The 12,242-nt window shown below is 36.8% G+C and overlaps 4 protein-coding genes across 8 annotated transcripts; 3 read left to right on the forward strand and 1 right to left on the reverse strand.

Moving 5' to 3' along the window:
• The first annotated feature begins 2 nt into the window (after positions 1–2).
• Positions 3–3,038, forward strand: Fntb (Farnesyl transferase beta subunit). The gene is made up of 7 exons (XM_076439517.1): positions 3–144; positions 360–506; positions 971–1,090; positions 1,168–1,406; positions 1,490–1,790; positions 2,181–2,422; positions 2,507–3,038. Exons 2-7 carry the CDS (start codon positions 393–395, stop codon positions 2,694–2,696), a joined length of 1,206 nt encoding a protein of 401 aa, XP_076295632.1. The 5' UTR covers positions 3–144; positions 360–392; the 3' UTR covers positions 2,697–3,038.
• Positions 3,039–3,228: 190 nt separating this feature from the next.
• Positions 3,229–4,279, forward strand: Blp (mitochondrial import inner membrane translocase subunit Tim16). The gene is made up of 2 exons (XM_076439520.1): positions 3,229–3,548; positions 3,614–4,279. Exon 2 carries the CDS (start codon positions 3,687–3,689, stop codon positions 4,086–4,088), a length of 402 nt encoding a protein of 133 aa, XP_076295635.1. The 5' UTR covers positions 3,229–3,548; positions 3,614–3,686; the 3' UTR covers positions 4,089–4,279.
• Positions 4,280–4,320: 41 nt separating this feature from the next.
• Positions 4,321–7,944, reverse strand: Exd2 (Exonuclease 3'-5' domain-containing 2). Its single transcript, XM_076439497.1, has 7 exons — positions 7,101–7,944; positions 6,601–6,742; positions 6,229–6,528; positions 5,892–6,016; positions 5,405–5,817; positions 4,956–5,332; positions 4,321–4,715 (listed from the first exon to the last, which is right to left on the reverse strand). Exons 1-7 carry the CDS (start codon positions 7,334–7,336, stop codon positions 4,515–4,517), a joined length of 1,794 nt encoding a protein of 597 aa, XP_076295612.1. The 5' UTR covers positions 7,337–7,944; the 3' UTR covers positions 4,321–4,514.
• Positions 7,945–8,405: 461 nt separating this feature from the next.
• On the forward strand, positions 8,406–12,128 carry Pi4kiialpha (phosphatidylinositol 4-kinase II alpha). Of its 5 annotated transcripts, none has more exons than XM_076439506.1 (7): positions 8,406–8,561; positions 8,967–9,488; positions 10,276–10,394; positions 10,474–10,966; positions 11,040–11,305; positions 11,371–11,510; positions 11,755–12,128. In XM_076439506.1, exons 2-7 carry the CDS (start codon positions 9,194–9,196, stop codon positions 11,846–11,848), a joined length of 1,407 nt encoding a protein of 468 aa, XP_076295621.1. In that variant the 5' UTR covers positions 8,406–8,561; positions 8,967–9,193; the 3' UTR covers positions 11,849–12,128. The 5 variants fall into 5 exon arrangements, with proteins under 5 accessions (XP_076295621.1, XP_076295623.1, XP_076295622.1 ...); XM_076439508.1 differs by having other exon boundaries at positions 8,410–8,561; positions 8,970–9,488; XM_076439507.1 differs by lacking the exon at positions 8,406–8,561 and adding an exon at positions 8,710–8,862.
• Positions 12,129–12,242: the final 114 nt, after the last annotated feature.

Here is a 12,242-nt window from a genome sequence, read left to right on the forward strand (position 1 = left end):
CTCTTGTAGAGAGATTCGAATTATTTCGAATGCCATTGATTATCGCGATATAAGAGAGGTCTGGCGACTCTCAGATTATCAGAGTGGAGTGGACAACTATGTTGTTACGTATTTTGACAAATTGTGCAGAGTAACTAAATATAAGTAAGGTTATTCACGCACAGTTCTTTTCGAACTGTCTCTATAATATACATTTTAGTTAGTGTCACGGAACTTCTATGTTCTAATCAGTTCTAATAACCCTTCGCGTAATTACTGCACGTTTACCATGAATACCATACAGTTACTGTAAAATTTAATCAATTTCATAGTCCCTTTCTTCTCCAATTCGAACGCATAATTTTCTACTATTTATCCAGTTTGATACGACGTATCGGTGCGTTCGATAGATTATGTGGCATTCAATGTTCAATGATTTCGATGAACCTTGTATTAGAAGTTACACCGAAGTGTTAGAACAAAAGCAGGATGACGAAGATCACAAAACCAAAACATCGGTCGAACAGGTACTTTTTTCCTTATTATATATCCCTCGAGTGGCGACTCTGAAGCGCCACTAAAAATTGATGTACCATTATTTAAAATATTGTTTACATTATTAGATATGTTGGTATCTAATCAATAGACACAGGATTTTATGCATTTATGACAAAAACGACTAGATACAATTTAAAAAAAAGATTCAAAGACTCTTTGAGAGTATCAATATATTATTTTTACTACATTAAAATTGTTAGTGAACAATATAAATTTATATTTAACTCCTGTGTCTTGCAATTGATGCACGAACTTTTGCATAAAGATCCAGAGTTTACTAATCAATTATTAAACATTTAAGTATTCACCAAATTTAAAAAATCATTGAGAATGGAAGTATTCTAGGTCGGAAGAAATGTTTAATTTTCCAGTTAAAATATCTCAGAGTGCAAAGGGATATATATATACATATTTGTTTGAATTTTGTTCACAGGAATGTGTGGAGAATAATATACTTAAATATTACAAATTAAGTCATACGCCTACTTTAATGACGCAGAAACATCTAAAGAAATTAAAGATGCTGATAACCAATCTCGATGTAACTTTCGAAGTAAATGTTCTTCATTTAGTTCTTTATACTACTTCCCTATTTGTCATCCATACTCATGTATATGCTTTGCTGTTTAGTCTTTGGATTGTAGCAGACCATGGTTGTGTTACTGGATCTTACATTCTCTTCAAATCTTAGGATATCGTTTAGACGACGAAGAGCATTCTAGAATCGCCGGTTTCTTAGCTAAATGTCAGTCACCGGAAGGAGGATTCGGAGGAGGTCCAGGGCAGTATCCTCATTTGGCCACTACTTACGCGGCGGTAAACGCGTTATGTATCATCGGCACTCATGAAGCGTATCAAGTAATTGATAGGTATAAGGAAATACATTGTGTAAAGACACGTTTGTCTGTACCAAAATGATTCTGTAAAAAGAAAATGTCTATATTGGTTGTAGGAAAGCGCTTAAACGTTTTTTAACGTCTCTACATGGCGAAGACGGTTCTTTCAGTATACACGTCGACGGAGAAGTAGACATTAGGGGTATATACTGTGCACTCGCTGTAGCCAAATTGACAAACGTGTATACTCCTGAAATGTTCAAGGGATGCGAGGACTGGATAGCTAAATGTCAGACTTGGGAAGGTGGTATCGGAGGTTGTCCTGGCATGGAAGCCCATGGCGGATACACGTATTGCGGGCTAGCATCCCTTGTACTTCTTGGGAAAACTGATTTTTGCCACTTAAAGTCTTTGCTGGTAATATAGAATACCTTAAGGGGATATTCTCGTTTCCAAGATTGTAATTTTTTGATAATGTAAAGATGGGGTTTTTCAGTAGTCAAAAGCGCTAGATAAAAGATCAATCTAGGTCGCAGTCGCCCTAAAAGGTCCTATTATATTTATCCTTATTATACTTATCCTATTATAATATACGTTTACGAGGTGTAATTTTGCATTATTCGGAAGCATAAACCTGCGCATGTGGCTATTTTCATAAAGCTGCAACAGCTACATGCTGCCGAATACCCTTGCAATCCTGGAAACGAGTCCACCCTCTTAAAGCATAGTTACTAAACTGTGGACTCTATGCATTTATATAGTGTACTAATTTTTCTTAATTTTTTCGATATTATTATATTCCGTTAGAGATGGACGGTGAACAGACAAATGCGACTGGAGGGCGGATTTCAAGGACGGCCGAATAAAGTAGTAGACGGTTGCTATTCCTTTTGGCAAGGTGGAGCTCTTTCATTGATACACGCGATTTTAACGAAACAGTGGACAGTGTTTAATTCTAACTACTGGTTGTTCAACCAAGAGGCCTTACAAGAATATTTATTAATTTGCTGCCAGCATCCTTACGGCGGCCTTTTGGATAAACCTGAGAAGTATGAAAATGCTACTATGTATTACAGTTCAATGCAATAAGCATTGTACCGAAAAGTTTATCTAAATATTTCTATCTATTTTAGAATCTCGGATATGTACCACACATGTTACGCTCTCAGCGGATTATCTATTGCCCAAAATTCTCCACGACCTTTAATTATCGGATCGCAAAATACAAATTTAGTGAATCTAACTCATCCTGTATATAATCTAGTACTTACTTCTGCAACTAATGCACTGAAATACTTTAATAGACAACCGATACCTGCCTGAGTATGTATTTAATATTCAAAGTGCATTAATAGAGTAACGACTATTTCTATTCTATTTTATGAAAAAAAAGTTCAAAGGGGCAGATTCTATATGACTTCGTATTAAAATTGACCAACAAATTGTACATATAATGTTACCGATTAATAAAACTAAGAACAATTAAAACGATTCAAGAGATAATTCATTTTTGTAAACGTGTCTGTAAAAAAAGCCAATACAAAATGTTAACCCGACAGAAATCCTTCGACGATTCGTCGACAGAGAAATAAATGTACGATATAATTATAAATTCAAATGTAAAAAATAAATTACTGATAAAACTCTCATTCATCATATATTTTTTAGTGAATACCTTTTGTCACTTGTATAATTATTATTACTATGTGTATTTTGGTATCATAGCACAATAGAATTTATTTATACACACACATACGTACAAATTATACATTTATATAATAATACGCGGTGGATACGTTGACGAATCTCATATCTCTTATTGTTAGTCTAATAATATTGGTTATAAAAAAATCATAAAGATCGATTTTATGTAAATAGTCACTATTTTGGATGCGTAACTTTTATGCGTTGCTATCGCAAGTGTCCAGATACTTTTGAGAGGTAGCGGTAGCGTATATACGTTTCTATTGACAATTTGGTACAACATGGACACTGATGGACACTCTAAATAAATAATACATTTCTAACAATAAGTATTTAGGTTGTAGGTTATGTATTTAGGTACATCGTAAATATAATGGTGTATGCTGGGAGCATCGTGCAATCACGTTCGGAAATGCCGCAAACACACGTTGCATGGTGTAATGCACAAAAGTACGTCTGTAAAGTTTTAAGGTGAGGTAGTGTCATTGTCCAAAGGTTCTGTCAAATGAATGTTCTAAGAACAAATGATTTTTCAGGCGTAAATGTGCATAGAGAAAGTATACGTGAAGGATCATATCGATAGCTGTTCCTAACCTGAAAGAAGAGGTTATGGCGAAGTACTTGATACAGGTGATAGTTATGGGCACGCGGGTCGTAGGCAAAGCATTCGCTCGCGCGCTACGACAAGAGATCGCAGCAAGTCAGGAAGCTGCGCGCAGAGCTGGTGGAGGAACCAAAGGCGCTCAACATGTAGCTGCCGATTCTAAAGCTGGAATTACTTTGGACGAAGCGTTACGTATTCTTAATGTTGATAAAATAGACCAGGCAGACGTTATCGAGCGTAACTATAAGCATCTCATGGATGTTAACGACAGATCCAGGGGTGGTTCGTTTTACATTCAATCAAAAATCGTACGTGCTAAAGAACGTATAGATGAAGAGCTGAAAAACACGACCGCACCTCCACCAAAGACAAATTCTACGCATCAAGAAACAACCAAACAACCTTAATTTAACTGCTTTCGTAGTCCAAATTTAATTGCCGTATCTCTCCGAAATCTCTGTATATAGACATATTATAACTAATTACCTATATTTTAATTATAAATAAATAGTACAAAATATGCTATCAAACGAGATTGCATAGACTGTATTTTGTTAACTATTAAAATATTAAAATAAAGACAGTCATCTTATTGTAAGTAGAAGCTTCAAAAGGTTTCTCGTCTCCGCGTATTATTATTTTCGACACAAAAAAGTAGGTGAGAAATGAGAAAGCATCGATAGATGTTGTACGTAGATGTATGTATATAAATAGTATAAATATATGTACATAAATGCATGTTATTAAGAGACACATTGGTTCGTGTGACGGTATCCTAATATACAAGTACTCGCTCATATACGAGTCCTTTTCGTTACGTAATACTAAAAAGTTCAGTACTTCAAGCCCGCTGCTATCGCGTCTTGCGGCTCGATTCTATTCTGCGATTGACGAATAATTAGCCTCTCCTGATTGTGAGAAACTGACCACAGACTAGGCAAATGTTCTGGTTTCATAGTTAGAAGGAAATGTTCTCTCCATATACGTTCCAATTCTACTAAGCCACCCTCCCTTTTCTCGAAGTACTGAACCACCTATAGACAAGAATGTATAATTAGTAGACTCCGGGTTTTATGCATTTTGGACAAAAATTGGCGGGTGCAAGTACAATAGTGCAAAGATTAGAAGACTTCAGGAGTATTAATATATTATTTTCATTAAATTAAAATTATGAGTGAAAAATATAAGTTCATATCATCTCCTTTATCTTGCAATTGATGCACAAACTTTTTATTTGTTAATAAAAAATTGAGAGCTGAACTTGTCGTTTGTACCTTCAAGCCATGGGGTTGACATTGGGACTGGTCATTTTTGGACACCGAGAACATATCATTCTTCAACTCTTTAGTCAACACATCAAGAAAAAACGGCGTGACCTGCGACTGACCCGTACATTCTAAAATGTAATTTTCTAATTCCTTGCGTCGTACGTCGGGTAAAGTAGCTTTTTCCGTTAACGCTTTAATGGCCGAATGCAGTTTTCTGCAATTGTTCACGTATTTGTTGCGTATGTGCGTCAGCGGACCAGCCAGAGGTGCGTCGCATATGTCTGCCAGCTTTCTTCTGAGCTGCAGATCATGACAGTTGCTTATCTCATGACATATCGGACATAACAATAATATATCATGAGACTGGTGCGCTTTCATCACCACTGAAACATATTTAACAAATTTTACCACTTCGTTCACCGATGTCGAATTCATTTACAATTTCGATTACTTACATGGGAAGTATTTACGATACTCTTTAGGCACTACGCTTTTTCTAATGAACTTCTCCGCACTTCCGCACACCACGCATTGATTGACCTTGATCTGCGTATAGTACTTTCCTACCTCTCCCAAAGCACGACCAGAAGGTTCAAATTTTAATCTCACAGTGAACGGTTCCTGTTGGATCATTTCTCCTAATCCTTTGGTAATGTACCATTCCGCTTTCTTTCGATCACACGTACACAATATGTCTCCATCCGGTGCTTGCAAATAACAGTTGTGATAAAGTGGTTTATTTCTTGTAGGTATACTGCTCGTACGTACAATGATATTATTAGCTTCCGAGCCTTGCTTAAGCGCATCGGGTTTACTGTTTTTAACGTTTTTTGGATCAACGTTTGCGTGTGTTTGCTGAGCCTTGAACCTAAAGCAAAGAGTTTATGGTTAAATCATTCTTGATTCGTTGTTACATCCAAAACAGGGAATGAGAATTGTTACCTCGTATCGATTATAGCATTTGGTATACAATAAAGTTGAGTATTTACGTTTTTATTACACACACATTTTACATAGTTTACGAAATTTTCCCACAAAGAGTACCTTTCCTTTATTCTTTGCACGATCTAAAACATATAAGACAATTTCATTATCACAGGGAATCTCCTTCATAAGATTATTACTGCGGATCTTTATGCATTTATGAAGAAATTGATTGAGTGAAATATAAAACAGTAAAAGGTTTAAGAAATTCAAGAATGTTGTAATGTTACTTCCCACAATCAGTGCAAAACATTTTTATTTTGCATAAAGATCCGCAGTCTAATTATTACGTTACCTGGTCATAAATAAGAACAGACGCAATTGCATCACAAGCAGCGTACGCTACTTGTTCGTCTGTAAGAGTGTCAGCATTCCAATTGCCACATCTTACTTCTATCAATTTATCCATTTCTACGTCTAAATATTCTAAACTCATCGCAGCCAAGCTCTTTGGACTTGGTAATCTCGAGCGTTCTGCCAATGACCTTAAATCCAGAGTACCGGAAACTCTACATCCATAATCTGCTGTTATCTTCTGACCATCTTCGTACGAAGCGACTCCAACTTTAAGAATATGCTTGCTCGCCAGCAATTCCTAAAAAATAATCCTGTGTTTATATATCTGTCTAGCCTTATACTTAGTGAATCTCAATCGAAAGTGTCTTACTTTCAATTTTTGAGGAACATATCCAATTTGCCCAATACGAAATAGACCGCATACTCCGTTAAACGTAGCAAGCTGGAGCAGAGAAACGGGTCCTTCGTTGGCCCATTCACAGTCAATGCCCAATACATCATTGGACAAATTGCTTCAACATAATAATGTTTACTTAGAATTATAAGAATAAATAATATCAGATGATTGCATAAATTTGTGCCTGATTTTCTAATTGTAGAAAAGAATAGTAGCTGTATAATTGATTAATAAAGCTGTATTCTCTAAAATTTAAACATCGAATTTTACTTTCAAATTGGACACGAAGTTATGCAATCTTCTAATACTTCTATACAATAGTTAACGTAAGAAATGATTTGGAGACAGGAGTACAAACATGGTTGCCATTCTCAATCTGCGTGGAATGTACTACATCTCAGAAAAAATGTAAATACAACATTGGTATGTACTTGACACCCATAATCAAAATATAGACAATCTCCTCGACTTACCAGCGAATACGCTGAACGGCGTAATCACATTTTTCCGGAGTATCTGCCAAAATAATTTTGTCCATTGCAATGTTAAAGTCCTTTCTCTTGGATTCCTGTTTGTAGCTTTTGCTCTTGATGCTTCGATAAATGTTTTTGACGCTATCGAACACATTCTTGCGGTACTTAGTAGAGGCCAGTAATACAAGACCCACGGTTACACATACGAGAAACATTTTGTTCTTTGCAGGATACATTAATTGCAAAGATAATGATTTAATCTCATGAAATTTGATGTTAAAAATTTTATATACAATTTAGTTTTTTTCGCTTTATGTGCGTTTATATGTGTGTGTATATATTTATTTATTTTTATATATTTACGTATGTATATATACGCGAGCATAAATATATAAATATCAAGTATTTCTTCAAGTGAAGTATTTATTTACATGAATGATCGCGAATAAATTAAATAAATAAGAATATAAATAAAAGTGTTATTGTTACGTTGACTTATGAGAATTATAATTCGATCGATCGTGAATAACCGAACGACAATCTTTATTGCAAAGTAATAAAGACGAGAAATGCCGTGCGAGGTAAGTTTCAATAATTAAATTACGAAAATTATTTGAATAATCGCGCGAAAGATACATCACGACCTTAATTAGAAATATTTAATTGTTAACCGAACGAGGTTCAAGGTAATCCGTAGCTCCTCGAAGAAACGGCCGACGTACGCGGCTACGGATATCACGCACGACTGCGATATGTTTACTACTCCATGCGCGATTACCATAACGTTATTATTCTAATTACTTTGCTTGTCGTGTTCACGATTCGATACGATGTTCCTCGTGCTGATTGGTCGATAGGATTCTGCACGGAAAGTTTTCATGAAAAACGTCACACATCATTTTCGAAATTCTGTTTAGTAATCACGCGTGTCATGAAGACACCGTCGACAATACAAGTTTTCGTTTTCGAATACAAAACATATTTTGGAGTATGTTCCGAAAACGTTAAAATTGAAAGATCATCGGGAACGGCTGAAATATAGATAAATGCAATATAGACGACCGCGTGTTTCTTGTAAGTACATTTAACGTAGATTATTTATGAAACATACCCAAAAAAGACGCACAGAAAGGTCTATTTCGTTATCTTTCTAATTACATACTTTGCTTGCGTGTTAATTGTTGCGTGTTCACGCTATATATATACGCTACGATACGATGTTCCCCGTGCTGATTGGTCAACGGGATTCCACGCGGAAAATTTTCATGAAAAACGTCGTACATCATTTTCGAAATTCTGTTTAGTAATCACCCGTGTCAAGAAGAAACCGTCGGCAGTACAAATTTTCGTTTTCGAATATAAAACATATGTTCCAGTATGTTCCGAAAAAATTAAAATTGAAAGATCGTCAGAAACGGGTAAAATACAGATAAATACAATATTGTCGGCCGCATGTTTCTTGTAAGTACATTAACATAACGAGAAAAAGATTATGTATGAATAGACTTGCGATCTTTATGCATTTATAGCAGAATTGAGTAGATGAAATTCAAAATTGTGAGAAAGTTAAAAAAATTGAAGATGTCAATACATGATTTCTTCTTGTTTCTCCTCGGGAAGAAATAACACTGAATTTATATAGACAGTTATTATTTTGCATAAAGATCCGCAGTCTCTTTATGAATCATACCCAAAGGCGCACAAAAAAGGTCCAGTAAGAATTAAGTATGGCGTTAATCCTATCAGCTGATATCGTCTGCTGGTATGACGAATCGTAGTTCGCCTTGTTGCTTGTTGGTTAAACAGTGCTGCTCAAACTTGTTAGAAAAACATATTCCGATTTAATAAGTAATTCTGATGAATTAGCAGGTACGCGAGAACCGACAAAGGCATGGCTGTATTGATGTCGCAATGACCGTGTCACGGTTTTTAACGGTGAAAATATTTCGGAGACAAGTACTCGATTGAACGCGTCACTGACAAGTGGTACAGGAATGTGGGCAAACAGATAGGATAGGATTATCGCAAGAACGATCCCATACACGATCGGCGACGTAAAAGAATCTGCCGTTCAACGAGCAGATTCGGTTGTGATGAGCGACTCCGAACAGCGGCAATTGCACGTGCCTTATAGAGAATACCATAGCCAGAATAACACCAACACGTCTGCCCTGGTGGAAACTGATGCGCTTGTAGATTTATCCGTCGTATCCAATAATTGTGTACCAGTGAACAGCAACGAGTGCTCCGAAGTAATACCGGAGGTTGAATTTGTTCCAAACCCGAGCAACGAACAACCCATAGCCATTGATTCCCCTGGAATCGACCGGGAGAGTCAGCCTCTCCTCGGTCGCTTGGAGTTAGATGTTACGTTCAATCGTTTTCCTGGTTTGTAATCTTATTTTCAAACAATAAGGGAAGAGCGCACAGTGGGATAAAATGAGCCGATGGTGATAAAACATCCATAACTTTGCTTCTGCTTTATATACTGTATTTTTCACAAGTTAATCGTTACATTATGACCTTTATGTCCTGTTAATTTTAGAAGTATTAAGGTGATAGACTCTCGTTTCTTCTCAATAACGCAAAGATGGGGTTTTTCAGTAGTCAAAAGCGCTGGATAAAAGATCAATCTAAGCCGCAGTCACCCCCAAATTTTCTATTTTTATGTTTACCAGGCGTAATCTGCATTAAAAGCTGTGCATGTAGCTATTTTCATAAAGCTGTGACAGCTACATCCTGCCGAATAATGCAAGTAACGCCTCGTAAACGTAAAAATAGGACTTTTTAGGATGACTGCGGCCTAGTGTGATCTTTTATCTAGTGCTTTTGACTACTGGAAAAGCCCATCTATGCATTATCGAGAAATGAGAAGGCAGCAAGGAAATGAGACTACCCTCTTAACTCCAAAATTAAATATTTCTTTCCAGCTAGAATGTTTCCATTCTCTATGATTCTGTAAATTTTCTGGATATGAAATTAATATAACACTTCATACGATACTTAGATGTTTAGTAATTGATTAGATACTGATATATTTGATAATGTAAACAATATTTTGAATAACGGTACAGCAATTTTTAGTGATGCCTCAGAGACACTATCAAGTCGTTTCGCTCCACTGTGCAGCGTACGTAAATACTAAACATATCCATTAATCCTAAGGATTTTACAGACGATCCACAATTTTCTGAATTGGTATGGCAGGCCGAATGCGCGATAGACAATGGAATCTTTCCTGAAAGAATATACCAAGGCTCCAGTGGGAGCTATTTTGTAAAAAATCCTGCAGGGGTAAGGTATAACATTGTTATCGAATCTAGTTACACTGCAACGGCAAACAATAACGGTAAGAAATGTGGATAATTTTCAGAAAATAATAGGTGTATTCAAACCGAAAGACGAAGAACCTTACGGCAGATTAAATCCAAAGTGGACGAAATGGATGCACAAACTTTGTTGTCCTTGTTGCTTCGGAAGAAGTTGTTTGATACCGAATCAGGGATATTTGAGCGAGGCTGGTGCAAGTTTAGTTGACCGTAAATTAGGTCTCGGCATAGTTCCAAATACTAGAGTAGTTAAACTTGTCAGTAAAACATTTAACTACCCACGCTTAGACCGTCAAAAAGCCCGGATGAAGCAAGCGATCATGGATCAGTTTCCCACGGTAGGCTCTCACTTCAATCGTATCGGTCTACCGCCAAAAGTTGGCTCGTTTCAAGTGTTCGTGGATAGCTATAAAGATGCTGATTATTGGTTGAGACGGTGGGAAAGCGAGCCTCTGTCGCCGCGTCTCAGTAGAGAATTTCAACTTCAGTTCGAACGTTTAGTTATACTGGACTACATAATTAGGAATACGGATCGAGGTATTTAATCTACTCGAAAATTGAGAAACTTCTTAGTGTCTGTAATTCTAAATGCATTACCAATTTTCCTAAGGTAACGACAATTGGCTGATCAAGTACGACAGTGTTGCGGCAAAGGCCGAACCGGATCAGAGCGAGGTCAAAATTGCCGCGATAGACAACGGGCTAGCCTTTCCCTTCAAACATCCCGATTCTTGGAGAGCCTATCCTTACCACTGGGCATGGTTGAGCCAAGCGAAGCAACCTTTCAGCGAAGTAACGAGAGAGCTCGTGTTACCTCAGCTCTCCGACCAAAATTTCGTGCAAGATCTTTGCGATGATTTGTATCAATTGTTCAAAGTAAGTACGAAGTGAGACGATCCACGAATCGACCGTATCATACCGAGGAATTCTTGTTTTTATAGCAAGATAAAGGTTTCGATCGGCATCACTTTGATAAACAAATGAGCGTGATGAGGGGGCAGATCTTAAACTTGCAACAAGCTTTAAAGGATGCCAAAAGCCCGGTGCAATTGGTCCAAATGCCTGCTGTGATCGTCGAAAAGTATTTATTTCTCAGTTTCTCTACAGTCGTTACTAGACTGCGGATGTTTATGCAATTTTCAATTTTTCTAGACGAATTTTGCTTTGCAGATGTCAAAAAAATAAAAATTGTACTAAATTCTGTCGAACCTTATATTCCACCATTTTTCGGAAATTTTCAGAAGCCATAAATGCATAAAGATCCGCAGTCTAGTCGTTACTTTGTGTATTTATTATTATTCACATTTTACGCTTTCCGTTCACAGGGCCAAAGGGAACGGAACACCGAGATTATTCTCGTTTTCCGACACGTTTACACAGCGCTTCCAGAACAAAAGTCCCTTCTTCTCTTGGTGTTGAAACGACATCGGTCAATTGTGTGTGTGTGTGTGTCGACTGAGAAAAAAGCTATTCAGTGTAACGCAAATATCGTCTTATTATTTGTTCTGTCTATCTTTTAATATTATTCCGCATTACTACCTCCGTTGGAAGATCAGATCGACGACAGTGTCTGCGTCTACGTCTACGCCTCTACATAAGTCTAATTTATCTTTTACTTAAAACGCTTTTGTTTCATTCGAACGAGACAAAAATATCGGTCATAGTATGAATTATCTTGTATACAGTAAATATATGTATTGTTAAAGTAATCATTTCTCGATATGCTTCGCGTTTCAACGGAAAGCATCGAAGCGAACACAGGCAGCAACTTGTCTTTGCTACATACATATATGTACACGTACATATATGTTAT

This window comes from Lasioglossum baleicum, chromosome 15 (genome assembly GCF_051020765.1).
Source record: "Lasioglossum baleicum chromosome 15, iyLasBale1, whole genome shotgun sequence".
NCBI classification, from domain to species: domain Eukaryota; kingdom Metazoa; phylum Arthropoda; class Insecta; order Hymenoptera; family Halictidae; genus Lasioglossum; species Lasioglossum baleicum.

Excerpts from the sequence above, each read along its gene's own strand:
- Blp (XM_076439520.1), top strand. The coding sequence starts at position 3,687 with ATGGCGAAGTACTTGATACAGGTGATAGTTATGGGCACGCGGGTCGTA.
- Fntb (XM_076439517.1), top strand. The coding sequence starts at position 393 with ATGTGGCATTCAATGTTCAATGATTTCGATGAACCTTGTATTAGAAGT. Across the intron at positions 1,091-1,167 it reads ATCTCGATGTAACTTTCGAA|TCTTTGGATTGTAGCAGACC; the intron begins GTAAATGTTCTT and ends TTTGCTGTTTAG. Across the intron at positions 2,423-2,506 it reads CTTTTGGATAAACCTGAGAA|AATCTCGGATATGTACCACA; the intron begins GTATGAAAATGC and ends TATCTATTTTAG.
- Exd2 (XM_076439497.1), bottom strand. The coding sequence starts at position 7,336 with ATGTATCCTGCAAAGAACAAAATGTTTCTCGTATGTGTAACCGTGGGT. Across the intron at positions 6,017-6,228 it reads CTGTTCTTATTTATGACCAG|ATCGTGCAAAGAATAAAGGA; the intron begins GTAACGTAATAA and ends TATATGTTTTAG. Across the intron at positions 5,818-5,891 it reads AATGCTATAATCGATACGAG|GTTCAAGGCTCAGCAAACAC; the intron begins GTAACAATTCTC and ends TCTTTGCTTTAG.
- Pi4kiialpha (XM_076439506.1), top strand. The coding sequence starts at position 9,194 with ATGAGCGACTCCGAACAGCGGCAATTGCACGTGCCTTATAGAGAATAC. Across the intron at positions 10,395-10,473 it reads TTGTAAAAAATCCTGCAGGG|AAAATAATAGGTGTATTCAA; the intron begins GTAAGGTATAAC and ends GATAATTTTCAG. Across the intron at positions 10,967-11,039 it reads AATTAGGAATACGGATCGAG|GTAACGACAATTGGCTGATC; the intron begins GTATTTAATCTA and ends AATTTTCCTAAG.